The sequence below is a fragment of the Acyrthosiphon pisum genome, chromosome A1 (assembly GCF_005508785.2).
Source record: "Acyrthosiphon pisum isolate AL4f chromosome A1, pea_aphid_22Mar2018_4r6ur, whole genome shotgun sequence".
Taxonomy (NCBI): domain Eukaryota; kingdom Metazoa; phylum Arthropoda; class Insecta; order Hemiptera; family Aphididae; genus Acyrthosiphon; species Acyrthosiphon pisum.
In genome coordinates this window covers 160,218,943-160,241,420 of record NC_042494.1, presented here as the reverse complement: position 1 = coordinate 160,241,420, position 22,478 = coordinate 160,218,943, and the positions used below count along the sequence as shown (strand labels likewise).

At 29.6% G+C, this 22,478-nt stretch overlaps 3 protein-coding genes across 3 annotated transcripts in view; 1 reads left to right on the top strand and 2 right to left on the bottom strand.

Annotated features, from left to right (window-relative positions):
* The first annotated feature begins 1,191 nt into the window (after nt 1–1,191).
* On the top strand, nt 1,192–20,321 carry LOC100167475 (4-coumarate--CoA ligase 3). Its single transcript, XM_008183597.2, has 8 exons — nt 1,192–1,850; nt 8,491–8,701; nt 8,794–9,147; nt 9,265–9,419; nt 9,516–9,690; nt 11,785–11,963; nt 12,034–12,189; nt 19,500–20,321. Exons 1-8 carry the CDS (start codon nt 1,548–1,550, stop codon nt 19,800–19,802), a joined length of 1,836 nt encoding a protein of 611 aa, XP_008181819.1. The 5' UTR covers nt 1,192–1,547; the 3' UTR covers nt 19,803–20,321.
* On the bottom strand, nt 15,824–17,947 carry LOC103309054 (serine/threonine-protein phosphatase 4 regulatory subunit 2). Its single transcript, XM_008183596.3, has one exon. The coding sequence runs from the start codon at nt 17,585–17,587 to the stop codon at nt 16,082–16,084; it is 1,506 nt and encodes a 501-aa protein (XP_008181818.1). The 5' UTR covers nt 17,588–17,947; the 3' UTR covers nt 15,824–16,081.
* Nucleotides 20,322–21,017: 696 nt separating the features above from the next.
* Nucleotides 21,018–22,478, bottom strand: part of LOC100165438 (transcriptional adapter 2-alpha) — a 16,034-nt gene continuing 14,573 nt past the window's right edge. The window contains exons 3-5 of the mRNA XM_029488702.1: nt 22,191–22,478; nt 21,727–22,028; nt 21,018–21,653 (exon numbers count right to left, since the gene is read on the bottom strand). Of these exons, the coding sequence (XP_029344562.1) occupies nt 21,135–21,653; nt 21,727–22,028; nt 22,191–22,478 (1,109 nt within the window). The 3' untranslated portion in view covers nt 21,018–21,134. The remainder of the gene's footprint in view (nt 21,654–21,726; nt 22,029–22,190) is intronic.

The following is a 22,478-nucleotide window of genomic DNA, read 5'->3' as shown; positions in this document are numbered from 1 at the left end:
AAAATTAAAATGTTGTTTTTGTGGTAGCTGACTACAGTAGTGCAGTATACGTTTAATATGTGTTAAATACGCCAGACGATAAGAATATCGTTGTTTTTTCCGCTGAAATTATGGTAAGAGAATTATATGACCTGGCCATGTTATTTTCCCACAAATATATTTATGCATGTGTTCGTCAAATATTTCGTTTTCTTAATGAATGTATATAACGATGTAATGTACTAATATATGTAAATTTGTATTTGCGGAATTGAGTAAACCCAGCGTAAAATGTATTTAAAATGCCGTATTAGTTTCATACATCATACGTGTTTAAACACTGCAGAAAACGATAAGAATATCGTTGTTTTTTCTGCTAAAAATGTGTTAAGAGAATAATTTGACCCTGTAATGTAATATTTTACCACAGATACCAGCCATGCGCATGTTGTCAGCTATATTTCGTTTGCTTAAAATTTAAATGATTTATTTTATGTAAATAATAATAATAATTTGTATATGTGTAAGCCCCACGTTTTTTTCGGGTGGATTTGAACTGCCACCAAAAAAAATGTGTGCCATTAGTGTCTATATAATATAATATTATATATGTGTAAGTGCGATAGATTTAAATACAAAAATAATACGAGAAGGTACCTAGTGCCTACGATATGGGGATTTTTGACTGGGGCCTTATGAATTGCTAAGAAAAAATTGTTATTTTTTATACGACATGAACAGAGTTGGATATGTCAGTACGTGTTACATGCACATTATCACAAGTCGTGTATATTGAAATAATAATATTGTTGAATATTATAGTATGGATAAAAACAAAAAAACACTTATCGAAAACATTGTCAGCGCGCGTGTCCGACACTTCCACCGACGACCGTGCACGACACGTATATAATATATTATTATATTGTATATCGAAATTTAATCGTGTGACGACATACCTATTATTATTTCGTTTATCGTACGTGTTCTAGATTACCTACCATATAGTTAGTATAATAGTGGTAATTGTTTGCGCGTGCGACCGCTCTGTATACCACCGTGACTGCTAACGGTGTCGGGGGCGGCGAGTGCGCGGTAGAACTGCAACTTGCCGCCCACCGAAACCGTACGGTCGTATAAACTGTGAATGTGCGGCGGCGGCGGCCGACAACGTGTTGCATGTTTACGTATGGCAGACAATAATATTATAATATTCGCCAGCCGCTGCCCCGTACAGTACAGTACATTCAGTACAGTTTCTCCGCCGGTAGTGTGACGTTGGACACCGCAACATCGTACAATTATATTATATTTCGTTGTCGTCGCGCATATATTATATTTATAATAATTTAAAATATTTATACCAAAGTTATCGACGACGACGAATATAATCCATTCCGAACTGGACATAATAATATCACCGGCACAGTTAAATACATAATAGCTATATTACAATATAAATATATAATATAATATATTATCGTTCCGAACCGACCAATTTTTCAAAAAACACGCAAGCCCGCGGTTGACCGTGCACGGGATTTTCGCGGTATCCAAATAAAACCGACATGGACCGACTGAGAGTGATGACCGGCGCCCGGCGCATGTTCAACGGACCGCTGCATAAGTGTTCCAAAGCTTCGGCGGGCCACTGTCGCACGTCGCCGTCCTGGACTGTGTCCGGGTCGCACGCGCCGTGCACGACTGTAGCCGTACGCATGTTCGGCGCCACTTCCTCCCGATCCACCCCTTCGTCATCAACCGGAACGATAATTTTGGAATCTCCGTTCGGTACAGTCAACCCTGTGGATGTCACCCTGCCCGAATACATATGGAGGAACGTGGATAAGTGGGAAGACAAGCCGATGATTGTAAGTAATTACTGGCTACATATACCTAGGTACCCGTTATTCGTCACAAAGTGAGCATCCTTTACAGCCTTATAGCCTATATACTACTATATGCTATCGGCTATAGGTAATAATATGCACATACGATGAAGGCGGTTAATATGTTGCGCCAATGCAACGAACCACTGCTTTCTAATTTCTACTTTTGACACATACCTAATAGCAATATTATAACTTCATAAGATTACTTCGAACCCATTATAATAGGTACTCAGTACGTTATTTGTACAATTTCGTTATTTGAAAATACGACGAATTAAAATCTTTACATAGTAGGTATTCGTATAAAATTAAGGGCCCATAAATAAATATATTGTAAACATGTAGTATAGGTATGAGGTATATACTCGCTACGTACGTATTTACTCTGCGGCGACGTTGAAACGGTTTGAAATTCATGCGAAGAATGCATTTAAAACCTTTTTAACGTCATCGTACGTATTATTTTTATCCACTAATTAGGTACCTACAAATAGGCTGTTCCACCTATTCGACCACTGTACCACCACGAACTTACGTTGTATACCCTTATTGTACATATAACGTCGTCTCCCCTCACACAGGACGCATCTCAGGCTGCCCCTGGTATTTTTTATCCTTAAATGCTCGGTTTGTGCCTGCAAAGTTTCCTTTATATTAACGATGTCTATACGAGATATGCATCGACGTCGTGTGTTATCCGCATTAGATATGGATTTTACCGTGTGACTTGTGTAATGTATAATTTAGATTTATTCAACATTGTTTCTGTACATAATATATTGTACATACTTATTTATTATTTACATTTTCTAAGCCAATATTTCACTCTCATTGCTCCTTTGTGATTACTGATTACACTCCTATAACAATATAATTGATGTCCTGGACTGCGCGCTAACGGTTCGTAATTTAATAGGTATGGCTGATCCTTCATCGTGACTCGTGGTCATCTGCTTTTACACACTTGCCACTACCTGGTTTCTCGAGCGGCTATCTACTTCCTGAATCCCCATGTCATCAGTGATTGTATTTTCACCTCGGCTATTTAATAAATACGTATAAACATGTATGCACATTGCACATGCTCGCCTCACCATAAGACAACAACGTAATAAATCGGTACACCGTACACGTATATAAATTATATATGTTAAAAGTATTAAGAAAGTCTGAAAATATCAGTGCCTAATATCTAGATAATCTATCATATATTATGTTTATTAAATGTACCTATATGTAGGTAGTATTTATATCATTCAATAATTTATGTACCTATATAATATAATATCATTTGCCATGGATCCATGTTATGGTAATAACACGATTAGTAAAACAGTGAGATTTCTTTTTTATAAACTTGATTTTTACCATACATATGTGTTTTGGTGGTAGGTATGTATAATATATAATAGGTATCTAGATATATCCTAGAGTCACTACGGGCTACGGTCACTACAATGAAAGTAAATTTTCAAATCACATTTAAACGTCGAGTACCTACCTCTACCTATAACCTGTAGAGTGTAGACAATTGATATTTTTTATATTCATAACGTGACACGGTGGAGTGTAACTATTATACGGAAAAAACATCACTACTATTATAATACTACCTATATATTCATGGACCGCGGTAGCTTATTTAATTTTATGTATTAGAAATACTTAATGCGTAAAACATGTTTTACACAAGAGTAAACTTAATAAGGTATTAGGTAGTATATGTTCTGAGCGCATATTCGCCATTATAGTATTGTACACACTACACACACGACCGACGCAAATATACTAAAAGAGTTTTTGATTTAGAGTCAACGAATAGCTATTTTTAATCTGTGCGTTTTTCGGTTTAGAAAACGGTGTACTAGAATTACTGTGTGCGAGCATTTTACAAATCGAAGTATTTTCAATTTATACGCAGAGGAAAATAATTACACTTAAAATTAAATGTTAGTTTAATATATAAAATCATATTATTTAATTTATCAATTTAGTATGTTATAATCACATTTAAATATTATAGTACAATAATACTAATGTACGATAATAAATTGTACGTTTTACTTTGAGCAAATATAGATTCTATTTTAGATAATTGCCAAATTGTATCACAATTTACAATGTATATCGTTTATCACATATGTGTAATGTAACATTATTATTCTAATTGCATATTCATCGTTAAATAATTGTAGATATTGACAAGAATTAGCGATGATTTCATAATTATTTTTTACCACATTTTATAATATTTAAAATGTAGATATATGTATTGTGCATGTTATGAAAAAAAAATACCTCACTAGCTGCAAATCTGCAATAGTATTTATTTATTTGATACTGTAGTAGGTGTACTATACGTCTATACTGTCTACTTTTTATTATCGAGTACTGACTACTGAGTAGGTACATATAACATTCGAAAAGTGAGATAACCACATTGTATGGCTCGCATACCTCGTAAGTAGGTACTTATAATTCTAAACAAACATTGAATGTCACTAAATATAATTTGTGCGACAGTAAAACAAATAAATTTAATAACTGTTTTCAATTTTCAAATATTATACTAGGTACCTACTTATAATTAAACACGTTGTGTACCTATGATGTGTAATTTTTTTATATTGTAGATTATGAAGAATATTACTCCATGTTAAATTGCAATAAATTTTAAAAATACTATGATTAGTGTCTGCTGAATTTAAATTGAATAAGAACGTCCAATTTTTTTTTATGTTTTTGTTTATTTACCACGGTCGCAGTTTTAATGATTCTTAATGTCTACTGAAATATATTCGCAAATTCGAATTATTGTTCTATAAAATACTAGATAGGTACGTACAAACATCAGACTAATTTTTTTTTGCTCTTATTATTATTTTGAATAAGTTTACATGAAGTTATATTTTGTAATTAAGTTTTTGAAATGTATACAAAGGTGCTTAAAGAAAGTGAACGCTGATATTTCTATAGTTAGATGCATCATATTAATGTACGTATTAATTGTGTTATTCCTTTATAATTGTATTTGTGTAAAACACTATAATTATGTACCTTAAATGGATTAAAGTCCATCAAAATTCGTTATGAATAGAAATTTTTTTATTCTAAATGGGCGTTTGGTAAAAGTATTTTGATAAATATTTATCGTTCAATGGTATAAAATATATTATAATATATACACCATTCTAAACACAATGGTCATTATTATTGTTATGAACTCATTTTGAACTTTGGGTACTTATATTAATATTTTATTTTGATTAATTTGCTATACATCACTGAACTATTGTGTAATTGGTTTACATATAAAATAATATATGTGATAGTATGAAGTCCAACTTTGATAGCTTTTAAAGATACAACCGGCAATAGTGCAATCAACTGTAATTATTGTATACCTACTTATCGCACGAACAGTTGACGCTTAAAATTTTTTTTTATAGAGACAATAACTTTTAGATAAACGTCTTTCCGCGTACGGTGTATACGATACTGCTTGTTATTTAGTTATTTTCTTAATCTAGTTAATTTTCGTTGCACTTGTAAATAATCGTAATATAATTACATTATCAAGTATTTATTATTTTCATAAACCTACTCTGCACGAATTTGCACGAAAATGATTATACAAAACATATTTGCGTAGAAAGAATAATAATATGTCGTGATGTAACATAATATAGTTAGTACTTGTATATAATGTCCGGAAAATGTTGTAAATTATACTAAATACGTTAACATTTGTAATATTCAAGTGGATGTAGGTAACGGAAAATATATAATGCACATTATATAACAATTTACTAAAACAAATAAATATAACTTTTATTTATTACATTAATATTTATATTATATACAAATGAGTTATAGGAATGTTTATAAAAGGTATTGACTAGGTATATATATATATTGATATGTTATTTTTCTATTCGATTATTTAAATAATATGTGCAGTATCATTATTATGATACAAATAGCCAATAGGTAGGTATCACGTATATTATGTTATAGTGATTTGGTAATTGGTAGTACACAGTGCACAGTACACGCGCACATTATAGTTTAGAATATTTTACATTATATCTAGGTCCTATATCAATATTCTCGATCTGGTCAATCATAACATAAAATATACTTTTATTATAATCCATAAACTAGAATATTACGCTTAAATAGAGTACAATAAATTCAGTTAATTACGCGATCGTTTTATATGAGTAACGTGGATGAATGTTCAGTTTTATTAATTACCCTTAAAATTGTATTCAAATATACATTTACATAGGTACCTAACGTTCTTATCATTTATACGCATCAGATAAAAATTCAATACATTTATTTGCTGTATAAATTGTATTATTTTTTTGATTATTTATATTATATGGTATTATTTTATGTATTCACAATTGTTTGAATCATAATCGTTGGGTTTATTATTCTTGACTCTTAATGAATTTATAAAATAGGTAATTATGAATTGCAGATTTTTATTAAACATAATAGGTGATTACGAAAAATAATTGCTTGTCGTACGCGTTCCACAATATTGCAAATAACGATTTCCTGGTTTTGAAAATTAAAATAATTATTTCAATCAAAATAGGTACCTTATACAAATATAGTCTACCAACAGAGGCAACGGCGACCACGGCATATTTTATATAGGTACACGTACATTGACATAGTTAGATAATATTAGAAAACCTCGACCTTGTAGTGGCTGTTGTTGTGTTATACTGTTTTTTATTGGTCCGTGGCTATCTACTTTTGCATACACTATAGCCTTTTGAACGCTACCCGGTAGTTAAATTGGTTCATTATCTAACACACCATCGTCCCGAAAATTTATTGAGAAATAAGCAGATTTTTGTTTATCATTTCCTGGTTACTAAATCATTCGATCGCGATGTAAGTACACAGTAAAACCTGTCAAAAGTCCAAGTTTTTTTTGTTTTTATAGAATAAAAGCAAGATGTAATAGACAATAATACTATTATTACTTAATATGTATTGACGTATTGTATACTTTCAATATACCTTGAATAAAAGTAATGTTTTATACTTTTATCATTGAAACGCTAAACGCCTATACTCATTACTCTGTTATAATTTCAATATTCATTTCACTATTTCAGTATTCCTCAATACAAACCTATTAGGTAGATACCTATATAGGTACCTACAACTAATAGTTAACTACACACTTGGGCATAAAATGTTAATAGTTTATCATGATAATAAATCATGGGTAGGTATACCTAATGAATCGTCATTACGTGGCTCAGGACTTAACTTTGATAAATTTTCTACTGAAAGTGTCTGATGCATCATGCATGTGGTACAAATGTATAATATGTTTCACACAATAAACCTTCCCAAATCATGGTGGAATTTGCAACTAGATATAGTTAAAGCTCAATACTTTTTTAAAAAAACTAACTAGTTCAATATTTAAGTTAGGTATAGTCACGTAATTAAAAAGTGTATGAGATATAGTAATTTGGTTAGATTATAAGTTGGTCGATTAATATAAATCAAGTTTGAAAAACTTTAGTTAATTACTAAGAAAAACTATTATATTTTTTTATCATAACTTGTATCATTAGATTTTACTTTTTATTCTAAAAAAATATTTATTGAATTTTAATCATAGTGTTTTGACAAATTGTATCCTTTAAGAAATAGAGTTCATAAAAATTTAATTTAAATAGGTATACCTATTTTTTTTAAATTTTTAAAAATTACTAGTTCTATACCTAGTTAATTTGTATGTTATCGACAAAAGTAAGTTCTAACTTTCTAAGTATTATTGCCCAACCTTGGTTTCATTTTAACATGTTAAGCTTTTTATTTGTTGAGCATATCTTTGAACATTTCACATAGCCAAATAGGTAGGTATTTAGTATTTAGTATACTGTTTTAGGAAAGTGTATATTTTCACATATTATATTATTACTTCAAGAATTCAAGATAATGGGGTAACTGAGGCGTAGTCAAGTGGTGGGGGAGGGAACATTGACCATGTTTATTTTAGCCTATATTATAATATTATATTAAACAAAATATTTCACAAAAATCCTATAGCCTCACCTTCCACAACCATACAATATTTATGGCTGTGCTACTGATTGGAAGTACGGCTAATTTTAAGTTTTTTTGTGCTTATATAATAATCATAATATTATATTATATAATGAATTTTAAAAATGCATCATGTATCGAGTCCTTATGTGTAATATCTAGGAAAAAAGATTAGCCGTTGCATAATATGAAGCATATTACTTATTTTTGTTACCTAGTTACTTTTTAGTGATTTAATTATGAGATTTATTAGTATATACTAAACTATAAATGTATTTAACAGTAATAGTATTACTAATTAGTAATGACATTGTAATATTGTACCGCAATAAAATTTATTTTTATGAGTAAACATACTGGTTGGTACTTATGCGCTTATTTACCTGATGTCTACGGCGTATTAAATAATTATTGTAATTAATACTTACATTTTTTAATTCTATACAATTATGTATTTTATAATTGTACATAGCTGGTTTATTGATCGCACGTATTTAAATATTACATTTTAATAACATACCTATGTTTTTAGACGTGCGGTAGCAGTGGAAGATCCTACACTTACGGCGAAGGCCGCATGATTTGCAGATTGTTCGCTAGTACTCTTATTTCGAAACTTGGTTTGAAAAAAGGTGATGTGGTTGGGCTATTATTGCCTAACCTACCAGAGTACGTTTTTGCCATTCATGGAGCCCTCGAAGCGGGACTAGTCGTCACTTTTGTTAATCCTCTTTACACTGCCAGTAAGATATTTTAATTAAGAATCGTTTAAGATTCGTACTTATTATATTTATTTTTAGCCAATGTCAAATCATCATTCATTGTTCTGTTTTAGTGGAGGTAAAACGACAGTTCGAAAACGCTGGTGTAAAACTCTGCATGACGATCTCTTTATTACTTCCTGTAATTAAAGAAGTATCCCCTAGCCTCAAAGATTATGCGGGCACCATAGTATTTGGTGGTGAAGAAGTTGCAAATGAAAAAGCTAGAGTGTATGATTTCAAGACTTTAGTGTCAGGACAATCGCCTGGCGAACTACCAAAATCGTTTGCCGATGAAGTTGCTTTATTGCCATATTCTAGTGGTACAACCGGGCTTCCAAAAGGTGTGATGTTAACCCACAGAAATTGTGCTATAAATTTGGAACAATGTATAAACAAAGACATCATCAGTTATGAGCCAACAACTGGTAATTGTGCTAGATTTAATTATTATTTGTTAATATCGAAATAATATTTGAAACACGTAAATAAGCAGCCATTCGCATTTCACATGGCTAACATTCATCGGTTATTTTATTTTATAGATACCTACCAAGAAAGAGTTCTTAGTGTTCTACCATTCTTCCATATTTATGGCTTTAATGGAATATTAAATGGAGTATTGTCGCATGGTCTTCATATGATTACCATACCAAAATTTACTCCTGAATCATACATTGAATGCGTGCTTAAATATAAAGTACGTACATTTATATATGATAATGTAAAAAAAAATTAATAAAATAAAATAAATAATATAATATTTTGTGTAATCATGAAAATAATTATTATTTAGCCAACTTTTCTGTTTGTGGTGCCTTCATTACTATTGTTCCTAGCCTCGCATCCATCAGTAAAAGCAGAACATTTAAGCTCAATCAAAGAAATCACATGTGGTGCTGCACCAGCATCGAAGGGTCTTATCGATAATTTTTTACTTAAAGCTCAAAAAGACATTAGAATTAGACAAGGTTAGTTTTATTTTTATTACTTACCTTTATTCATAAAATATATACTATACATTTGCATATATGCGCAAATAGCGTTTGGGATTTGGAGGGGGGGGCTAAAGTCTTATTTTGATAATATTGAATAAGCTTAAGACAAAGTGTAGGAAATGTTTGGGAGGGCTTAGCCCCTAAAGCCCCCCCCCCTATTTGCGCCTATGACAAAGACAATAAGTAGGTACCTATATATTGTAGTAGTAATAAAGGTGGGCACTAACTAGTTAAAAAGTTAAAGTTAAGTTAAAAAGCTAATTTTTTTTTAACTTTTTAACTTAACTAGTTAGTTTATTTGCTAATCAACTTATGAACTTAACTAGTTTAATTTACAGTTGAAATAACTTAGCTTTTTTAAGTTGATTTAAAAAAAAAATCCAACAAGTTAAAAACATTTTGAAATTTTTCGTTTTTACGTAAATATTACTACCTATATGTGTATAAAATAAAAATAATCCAATACAAAAACACAAACATTTCTGTCCTTTTTCCTGTTAACATAATTGTGTGTATATTAATATATTTTATTATGTTGTAAATTATATATTATGCGAGTATTGCAATTATAAATGTTTTTAATAAAATTAAAATAAATTAAAAATTGACAATTGTTATGTTTTAATGTTATATAACTTATAATATACGTATATGAAGGTCATGTACTCATCTTCACGTATTATAACATTCGCAATAGCTATAAGATATAAAAAAATTAATTTGTTAAATTATTAGTTTGAAATGAGTATAGTTTAAATTAGTAAATAATAGTAAAGTAAAAGTAGAAGTTTATACAGTGTACATTATGAAAAAAGTTCAATAAAATTGTTTTTTATAATTTATAAATTAGAAACTAGAAAGACACATTCACTCTTTACGTGATTTACATACTTATTAAAAAAAAATTGATTAACTTTTTTTAAACTGAGTTAAGTTAATATTTTTTTCTAAATTAACTTTTAACTTATCGAGTTAAATTTATAATTTGTTAACTGTTAACTTTTAACTTATTGATCTTGTGTCCTCTTAACTTAACTTAACTTGAGTTAATTATTTTCATTAACTTGCCCACCTTTGAGTAGTAATATCCACTAGTCACTACATTATATAGTATGAAGTGTCAATGTGCCATGTGGGCATGTGGCTCAAGATTTGGCTCTCACCAAGTAGTGGTTATGATAAAAAAAAAAGTGGATGTGAGCGATTTAAAAACAATAATACAACAAATAACTTCAGTTTTATTCTTGTTACCCATATATTAACAGTAAATATTATTATAAAAGTGATATTCACAGTTAATTTATATAAATTATTATTTTATAATATATTAATATATACATATTAAAAAGAAGTAACCAGGTCACAAAGGTGGAGGACTATACCCTCCACAAACCCAAAACTGCAGTGCAGGTCTGGCATAATAATCTTTAATGGGCGTGCAAACAAAATAAACGCATAACAGATCATTACCATTATAATATTATACAAAAAAAATATTTTATGCTTTAGTTCTTACTTCCCACTGAATATTTATTTTTAATAAACAGAATCGTAAGTTACCTCAAAAAAGTTTGACTCAAAACGAGAAAAATACCTACGACAAAAATAAGTAACATACAAATAATAATGTATACATGTGTCAAACATCTATAAAATTGAGCATTTATTATAGCATAAGAAAAAATTTAAATGCTTTAAGTTCTTGGGCATAATTATACATTTTTTCATTGTGCAGCCTTAAACTAATATGATTATTGCGGGACACGGCTTGATAATTATATCGCTTGTTGAAATCAATATAAATTTACATAATATACCTAGATGCAATACACCTACCGGCTACCTAATGTCCTAATGTACCTATTAATGATAACTAATAAGTAATATCAAACAAAATAATTAAATCACAGTGTGCCACTGAGATATTTTCAATTTTTGTCTTTTAGCGTTGGGCCCCTGTATAGAATAATAAATCTCGTGGCCCCTTGCGATTGCCGGGTAGCTAAGTGGTCTAGACTGACAGTGGCACTGGGCTGTCGTATTCTATTTCCAATTAAACATTTTCAGGTTATGGAATGACTGAGTCATCTCCCGTGTCTTTATACACAAGAGTTTCATTGCCTGAAAATAAAACTGGTAGTACAGGACAACTTGTACTAAGTACTCAAGCTAGGGTGGTCAGTTTAACCGATGGCAGCGACTTGGGACCACATAAATCTGGAGAACTATTGATTAGAGGACCCCAAGTAAATTTAATTTACTATTCATGAGTTAAAATATTGAAACTGACCGATTCTTAAATTAATTTTGTTTTAGGTGATGGCTGGATATCTTAATAACGAAAAAGCAACCAAAGAAACTGTGGACGAAGATGGTTGGTTACATACTGGTGACGTTGCTTATTATGACGAGGATGAATATTTCTTCATTGTAGACAGGACAAAGGAATTGATAAAAGTCAAAGGGAATCAAGTAAGTGGATATTATATAGACCTAAGGACTAAGATTAATTATTGTTTAGGTAATCAATAAATTTAAATTTCCAAACAAACTTATTAGTTACTGAGTAGGTTAGGTAGTAGGTACTCATACAGTTAGTCATTTAATATTATGTAGTATGGTACCTACCTATACCTATACTATTACGCTGCATTTAAAAATTTAGTAGATACATATTAATATATTATAGGTATTTTCAATTTATTTGTACAATATAAGAGCCTTTAAAACAATTTAACTATTTAAGGTAAATATTTTTGGTACTACACACTCATTCAGATTTTGATACTAATATTTTTAATTGGTATTGACTATTGAGTTTAGAATGTGTATATTTTTGTGGGACTGTCATCACCTTTTAGAGGAGTAAAAATACTTCATCAACTTCGAAAGTATTTCTGATAGAAAGTAGATCTAGTATTATATAGGTACTTTAGGATGGTAAAAAAGAAAAAAATTCACAGTATTTTCAATTTTCATATTATTTTATTAAAAATCGTGAAAAACTAAAAAAAAATGTAGCATAAATATTTACAAATTTTTTCGAAGATGAAAACGCATAACGTTTTTGATTTTCATATGTAGTAAAAGCTTGATAATTTAATTCGAAGTTTTTAATAAGTTGGTCTTACAGCACTCTAAAAATATCGGAAATATTCAGACAGACTTATTAGAAGAATAAATTACCTATACGGCTATACGTAGCCACCTACGTATGTAGGTACCTACATCATTATTTTTTTTTTCAAAATATTTGTAACAAACCAAGTACACGCTTCGCTAAAGCCTTACACTTAGATCACTTTTTCTTTAACTATCTACTTTACTTCCTATACAGACGTAATATAATGATGTAATTTAGTAGTGAGTACTGAGGTCTGAGATGCAGGGCTTCCAAAGTAGGTACCTTCCTATTTACCCTCGTTCCTCATGCATAAAATACAATCATTCCAATTTGCAGGTTCATTATTAAAAACAGTGCCAGTTGTTCTATTATGCTAGTAAAAGTGTAGTTGCTTCCCACTTTTATTGTGTTTTTTATTCTGTTAAATAATAGAAACAGTTATAATAGATTTAAGACGGACAAGCTCCATTACTTAAGGCGCGTCCAGACATAGATGGATTTTCGTGTGCGGCTTTCGTCGGAACCGTGTCGCTCGGCCTAATACGTGTCCAGACGACTTATAATTCGATTACAATGATTTAAAAATTAAAAATTAAAAAAATAAGTACTGATGCCAGGCGGCTTTTCTGAAAATACGTCCACACAGGCGTGGTAGGTATATAGTCGAGCGGTTTTCCTTTTATGAAGACTTTATGACTTTACTAGACCGATCAATTTTGCAGCGCGGTATCCAAAAAAGCCGCGGAAAACGAATTTGTAACGTCACACGGCAAAAGTTGCTTCTTCTGCAGTTCTGGATGCGCTTTATTCGTCAACTTTGTAATAATACCTACACTTTTTTGTACTTGACCATAGACGAAATTACGTAAATATAGTTAATAATCTGAGGATCAAGAAAAATAAACTAACACGCGTATTAAGTTATAACATAATTTATTATGCTTACGATGAAATATTTAGCGGGGGTTGTCTAATTTAGGTAGGTACAAACGCCATACGAAACGTAGGTTGATTTGACATTTCATTAATTCATTTAGTACATTACTTTACTTGGTAGACGGTAGTTATAACAGTCTAAGCATAAGGTTATTAATAGTAATTATTTATTTTTAAGAACTCTTTAATGGACCTACTACCTACTATAAGAGCCGTTCTTACAATGTCTGGTTAACCAACACTTAATGACTTAACCAGACATAGTAAGAACGGCTCTTATTGTATTTAAACGTTAAATCGTATAATACATTAGTTTTTTTTTTAAATCTGATCATTTTAGATTTCTAATGTAATTTATTGTGATGTTGTTGGAATAAATATTCAAATATTGTATTATAATAAATATTTATAGCTTATAATTTACAACTCATTAACTGATACTGCTGTTAATAATTGAATCTATAATACTATATTCAGGTATTCTACTTATTGCTTACAAACTATAATTAAAATCATATTAATTATATACTAAAGATAAATGAAGATAATGAGTACCTACCTATCTATTTAGTCTACCTATGAGAATACCATTTTCTTAAAATGGTTAGTTACAATTTACTATTACGTATACTTACTACTTAGGTACCTACAACTGTTTCAGTTTATAATACAAAATCTTATCTTAATTATTATAGTTGATTAAAAATAATACCTACATGGATCTACCTACTAATTATACTTCTTTTTGTATTATTTTAATATTGTACCTACAGACATGAGTTTGTTGTTATGGGATTATATGAATGAGTGCCTATAATAGTAGAGAAGCCGTACCTACCCCCAAATAATAATATGAAAAAATATTTTCGATTTCATTTAACTGTCTTATAGTCCTATATGGCTATATAGTAAATACAACTGACAATTAACCTTAAAAGAAATTTGTTTTGGCCATATATATTGCATAAATTAAATTAAATTATTGATGTTTTATAGTTATTTGAGGAGAAAAATAAAAAGGTCAAGGCATATTGAATGTGGTATTGTAATTGTAATTAACGATAAGAGAAAAATTAAACAATACATTTACCTATGTATTAAATTAAAAATAAATTTGTAACGTTTATTAACATGTCATCATATGACAATTTCAGTTTTATATTTAAAAGAATTTTATTTTATTTATGTAAATTACCAAGTGACTAGAAGAATTATGGTAGTTATTATGATTATTGATAAGATATATAAACTTCTGTCTTCTAACCAATAAGCTTGTATGTTGTACGTAAATTACTTTATTACCCGCTTTATTACATTCACATTTTGTGAAGGTTCTGTGCTTTTTTATACATACAATATTAAACAAATAAATATTTATCAATATAATATGACTAAGTAAAATTATTTGTAGTAATAACTAATAATATTTACTGATATTTGATTTGATTTTCTTGAACATTTGAAAAAGAAAGCCTAACTTATAAAGACAAATAATGAAAACGCTTTAATAGTTTTTCTTTTATAAGTTATATTATATTTAAACAAATTTTATAACGATATTAGATAGCTGTTCATAAAGGGGATGATAATATTGATACTGTACAAATATAATTTATTGTATTTCAAATGGAAAATTTTTTAAGGTTAATAAAATATTCAAGCAAAAGTTATTCAGTCATTTAAACAAGATAGTACAGAGTATAAAATATAAAACTAACTAGATAATTTTGATACAAATGAAATTTTTTCATAAAAAAATAAACCATTAGGTAGTAATTACATTTAAAAATAAAGTGTATTTGACACACAACAATAGGTACATTAAAACAGGAATGAAAATAAATAGATGTTGATACTCTTTATTTAGTTAACAAATATGTATTACTTTAAGTGACTATTTTCTCTGATGTAATTGTATTTTTTATTAAAATAAATGTGCCTGTATAAGACAAGAAAAAATTATTCATTATGAACAAATAATGTATTAAGCAAAAAATAGTTAAAACAGATATTTTTTAATGTTTTAATAAAAATAAAAATGCTTTATTCAAAATATACTACATTTTTATTCATTTACAATTATATATGAAAAAAAAATTGAATATTGATTATTGATTTAATCAAAAGAGCAATATACGCAAATAATTTTGTACAGTAAATGAAATAACTTATTCTGAATTTATTACGTAGGTACATATAAACATTAAATTTTACATAACTTTTACCTAATTGATAAAATTTCATTATTATTAACCTAACCAGTCAATATATGTAATATTCATTTAGGGCTAATATTTTTTAAGACTATTCACTTTCAGTCAATTTATTTTCATCCTGTACTTGAGGTTCTTCAACAGTTGTATTAGGTTCCGTTGTCTGGATGTCTTTATTTTCTTCAACACTTTCTTTTGGTATAACGTCAGGGATAATGTCATTTTCTGTCTTCTCTAATTCTACCTCCATATCTATAGAAATTGGGTCTACAGTAGGAACATCAACAGTAGATTCACCAACTTGTTTGTCATTATGAATTTCTGTAGGGTCTGTACATTCTTCTTGTACGTTATCACTGATTACTTCTGATTCCATACTTTTGGATACATCTTCAACTTGTACATCCATACTTTCAAGATTTTCGTCTGATTTTTCCAACACAACTGCAGTTTGTGATACGTCTATATCTAATTCTACTTTGTTATCAGAATCAGGAGTTTGATGAATAATTGAGCCTTCTACTCGATCGGCATCTGTCGGTGTTAATTCCAAATGATCCAATTCATTACTTTCAACAATTGGCTCTTCAGTTTTCGGTTTGACAATTTCAAGCTCTATATCTTGGGATAAATCTTTAAGCTCATCAACTAAAGGATCACTTACAATTTGTTCTTTAACTTCAACAGGTTGAATTTCACTTACTTCAGAGTTTAACTCTTTGGGTTGGTCAACTATAGATTCATGTTCAGCGGAAACATTTGGTAGGATATCAACATTGACTGGTTCGACATCAACATCGACTGGTTCGACATCAATATCGACTGGTTCCACAACTTCTGTAGTAGAGTCTGTAATCTGTGTCTGAAGTGGTATATCTTGGGTGATTAATACTGGAGTATCTTGTTTGGGTTCTTCAGGAGTAATATTAGATTCAACTTTGTCTGTCACTTGTGCGACAAGATGATCTTTTTGTTCTGTCTTTGATTCATCCGGTTTTGTTTCAGGAGTTTTCATTGATTCTAATTCGTTCAGAAGACTTTCGACTGTATCATTACCATTTAGGACACTTGTGTCTGTAATAACATTATTTTTACCTACCAATTCCATACTGATATCAGACTCTTTTCCATTTTCCCACCGGTCTGGGACGCCATTGACAATGGGCTCTTCTCGCTTGGGTCTCAACTCGCAAGTACTGACAACCAATATGTTTTTTTCTACGGCACGCATAAATTTGTCTACACGGTTGTACTCTTTTCTTGGGCAAGACAACAACTCGCAAAGCCTTTGTATGGTGAACGGGGGCCCATTGAATGTGTCAAAACGTTCCAACAACATGGTCTTCATGGCCTCGTAGTTGAACGGGTCAACATTTGGGTATGGCGGTATGTCAGACAACGCAGACTGTTCTGCAAATTCGGCTATAACGTTCATTATCTTCTCACGAATAAACGGTTTGACCAGCGTCCACTGGAACAGTGTGTTTCCAGTCTTTGCTACGTACCTTAGGTACTCTTCCAGTTCCACGGGAACCTGTTGCTTGTACATCTGGTACATCTCCAGCATTTGCATGACCAGTTCCGCGTTTTCGATCATTGCAGACGCTGGATGGTAGTAACATTAAGTGTACGGTACCAACCTGTGCGTGTCCGTCGTCCTGCGATTTCCTTCCGCTTCACCAAGGTCCGGATGTTCGTTGACGGGTCACACGAGAAAAACACAACGCGAACGGTATGCAATAATAATAATAACACTAATAATAACGTATAAATGTATAATATTATTATTATTATTATTGCGGTTGTGAATGTTGTAACATTAAAAAAAAACCGTAAACAACAAGTCAGCCGCCGTCGAACGGTACTGTAGAAATGCTCGGAAGTCGGAATGAAAACAGATAAGGAAACTGCACAACTACAACTACTGGCGCAGAGCGCACGCGCCCGCGTCATGGAACAGTGCCGAGTGTCAACACAACGCCGGCGAACTACGTTTTCTCGATAAAAGGAACAAATAAATAATAAAAATAGCTATAACTGCATAAGCGCCAATAACTGAGGAGTCGGAGACCAGATTGGCAGAGAGTGCATAGTGCATACAACTACACAGTCTAATACTTTATATTAAAATATTATTTATTAGTCATTTATTTATTGTTAAGTATTTGACTATTTTGACTAAGCGCAGGGTGCTAAATCTCGACCAACGGCTTGAATTTTTGTTTTTATTAAAACAAATATTTTACATGGCTACATCATATTCATATTGTGGCTGTAGGACATTTATACTTTTATGTTTAACAATCTATTTGAACTCCAAGATTTTGCATGCAAAATATGCTCGCACTTAATATTTATGTTCATTGACGAAGACATATTAAAGAGATATTATAGTATCGTGACGAAATAATAATAGTTATAACAAAATAAAATTGTGTCATGAATTATTAAAGTATTGACGTATTTTGTAAAAAAAAATAATAATAATAATACCTACATACTTTTGGGCTTCTTCCACCTCCAACAATTTATAAACCAGGTATTCAATACTTGACCTCGTGCCCACATCACGTCATCACGCCACTGTCCTATGTAAACAATGCAAATTATATAGACCTATATAAACTTAAAGAATTAACTGACTTTTCGTAAGCGAATATTATTTTTAGTTAAAAACGATCTATTGTTTAAGCCATCAATTTAAAGCTCAAGACCGATTTATTAAAAATAAACTTAATTATATATCATATACCTATTGATATATTATCTGTAGGTAATAGGTATATACTGTAGGACGTAAGTTGATTATATAAGTTATAAGGTATATATAATACATAATATTACCATTGATATATACATACGGGTATACAACCAATGATATTACCCAGTCGTCTATAGGTCAGGTATCTGTTATTTTTTTAAAAAAAATTTAGCATATACCTCCTAAGTGCTAATTATATCCTAGTCAATAAATCATTTCAATCTTCAGGTACGGCATATTTTTTTACACGAATCTAATTTTTTCCAATTCAAGCATTGCCCTAGTTAGGGCCTAGGTGAACTATACAATAAGTTAACCATAGGTACATACGTATACTTTTAGGTGTTAGTGTTACATATACACTATAATATTATTATATATCATGTAATATGCTAGCAGTTAGCATGCTGCAATTAAGATTTAACACGCATTTATGGCATTAATTAATTCCTATTTTGATTCAATTTTAAATATTTTAACTGAGTTTAACGACAGGGTCGGTGGGGGTGTCATACATATCCCTCAGCCAATACTACAAATACTATTCTTTATAGTAAAACTATAGGTAGTTTTATAAAGCACTACAACAATACTTATTTTGTAATATTAAGTACCTACTACCTACAGGAAGGTGTTTTATAACTTTATGTAAATCATAAATAACTACCTATTTGAATACCATTATATAGTATACATACTTCTTATATAATTATAATTAAAATGTAATATTTCATTTGTTTTTTTAAAGGTCTCACCAACTGAATTAGAAAATTTGATTTCCGAATTGAAGGGTGTCGCTGATGTGGCTGTAGTTGGTATACCAGATGTGCTGTCTGGAGAAATACCAAGAGCTTTTGTTGTTAAGCGACCAGGTATGGACATAGATGAAAAAACTATATTAAGTCATGTTGAAAAGAATGTAGTAGCATACAAAAAATTGGCTGGAGGTGTTAAGTTCTTGGACATGATTCCACGCAATCCATCAGGCAAAGTATTGAGAAATGAACTTAAAGTGTTTGGCAACAATCCAAGCGAACAACCCCAGAACTGAATTTAAATGTTAAAAATATAATTGTTTTAAATATAGTTGAATATTTATTTATTTATTACTGGTGTTTGCATATAATATAATATTTTATATATGCGGGAACTGATATATAATATATATATTAGACCAAATCGGCGAATCAGTGTATATTTTTGATAGTTAATAATATAAAACACATTCAAAATTATCGAAGAACCAAGTATTTATGTCTAAATAATTTTGTTATTAACTCTTGTAATTATTTGACTTGGCTATAAGCTGTTTGTCTTTACGATCACCTTATAAAATAAAATACAATTAGTTGATTTTGTATGTATGTATATTATACATTATTTTAGTAATTGTTCTGGAAAATTTTTTTTCCTCTTGAAATGTTGTAATATTTATAAACCTCTGATGATTATTGAATATTGATTGTTAAACTGTACTTGTATGTAATAATAATAATTTTAAAAAAAATGTATAATAAATTTTAAATGTTTTAACTTTGTATAATAAAAGGTGTTATTAAATGAAGAAAAAGATTTATTTTATAAAGATGATAATGCAGTGTCTTATAAGTTATTACTATATACCTATATCTTATTTGATTAATAAGAATCCATTTATTCTAGCTTCAATAAAATGTGTATCTAGCATTCTAGCTCAGTAGATTCTTCTTAAAAATAATATAATATATTATTTTTGAAGAATCTAAATATTATCTCCAAAAATATAAATGGGAATTTAACTTTTGCGAGTAAGAAAAATTTTTATTTTTAAATATACATATTAACAGAGGCTCTATATAACTATTTTGGAAGTCCTTGGCATCAAATTAGTAATTACTAAAATATTTTCACAAGGTGAACTTATTAGTTAATAATTAATATTTATGTAAGTGATTTTCAATTATCGTTACTATGATAAAATAATAAAAATAATGAAGAGACAGTTACACATGCTTATTTTAAAGTTTGAATGTTTGTTAAGATATGTATTAATATAATCAAAATAAGGTTATCAAATGGTTTGATTTCCTAACAATGTAAAATTTAAAAAGCAATTTACAATGTGTAAATTTAGTGTTAATAGGTAGTATCTGTTAATATTTAAAATTCAACAACATAATATTTTAAGTTTTGTAATTTCACTATATTTAATAACTAAATGTATATGTACACATTTTGTATAGAAGAAAATAATTTGAGTTAATTACAAAATTAACTAACTTAATGTTAAATTTTAATTATAACATTTATTTAAACAAATACTTAGTTTATGTCAAACAATTAAACACAACAATGATATATAAAATATGAACGACAAATATCTTTTAATTTAAAAATAATAAAATCAGTCTTGGGAATGTTGCCATATAATATTTTTACTCATCAGTAAGTTATAAATTTTTCTTGTTTTGTTAACATCAATTTTTACCAAACTTCTAGCAGTTTTTAAAATTATACCTTTTGATTTTTCACATTCATTTATAAGTAATTCCTTAAATTTCAAATATGATTCAGGTAACATTTTAATCAGTGCACAAAGTTCTCTTTCATCATCATCAAGTTTTTGGAAACCTGGTAGATTACAAACATTCATACGAGGCTTTGAGCTTTCAATAATTCTTGATGTAGATGATCCCAATGGTCTTATTTTTAAATATTCTTCTCTTTTGGCACTTAATTCTTTATAAATATTTATTTGAGCCATTTTAGTTAAACCGTTTTTACGATAAACAATAAGCTTGTGAATTTTAGCTAATAATTCATGTTCTTGTTTAAGATTGGTAATAAGTAAATCAAAAGCCAGTGGTTTTATTAGGTGTAAATAACGAATTAATCTTCGCATCATTTCTGGACCCAATATCATCTGAAATTAAGTTAGATTTCATAAAAAAACTTCAACAAAAATGAGAAATTATCGAGGAAATTATTGTCGATACCTCCATAGACTTAATCCATAACTGGTGTTTATTAAACGCAATAAGTCCATAGTCTTTAACAATTTGTCTTCTTCTATATCGTTCATGCAGCCTCTCATTAAAAATGTCAAAAATGGTTGTATTCAGCTGTTTGTAAAATACATTTGATTCTAAAACGGTTTTTGATTCTTGATCAATCCATGTTGGTTCATCTAATAATTGTAAAATGCATTCAGCTTGGTTATCATATTCTTCTTCAAAAGATCCCCGTGCTGGTTGATAGCCAGCTAAACGAATAGCTAATTCATATTGATGGTGTGATTCTAAAAAATAAAAATAAAATTTAAATGGTTTTACCCATCAATGATGACAAAATCAGTACTTGTATTTAATAGAAAAAGTAGTAAAGGACAAAAACTATAAATTAAGGTTCAATTTGCATGTTTCAAATAATAATACTTACTGGTTTAAAAATAAATAAATACCTTCTAAATCCAATGTATCACCAATAGTGTTTGTCATATTTTTATTCATGTTATCAAATCTATCAAATCTAAATGCATTTTTGTTCACACATTCTAGACCTTTGATTTTTGGATAAAGTACATAATTATCAAAGTAATGACATTCACATTCTTTTGGTGATCTACCTAGTTTCCTGGCAACTTTTTCCCATGACATGGTATCCATGTATGTGTCGAGTAATGTGATTTCTTCATGAGCTGCCCACAAGTGGTCACCAATGTCTATGGCATTACACAGAACTTGATACG

Bases quoted from the DNA above. Each gene is read 5' to 3' on its own strand.
- LOC100167475 (XM_008183597.2), top strand. From the start codon at position 1,548: ATGGACCGACTGAGAGTGATGACCGGCGCCCGGCGCATGTTCAACGGA. The intron at 9,691-11,784 runs GTTAGTTTTATT...AAACATTTTCAG, and splicing joins AGACATTAGAATTAGACAAG to GTTATGGAATGACTGAGTCA. The intron at 11,964-12,033 runs GTAAATTTAATT...ATTTTGTTTTAG, and splicing joins TATTGATTAGAGGACCCCAA to GTGATGGCTGGATATCTTAA.
- LOC103309054 (XM_008183596.3), bottom strand. From the start codon at position 17,587: ATGATCGAAAACGCGGAACTGGTCATGCAAATGCTGGAGATGTACCAG.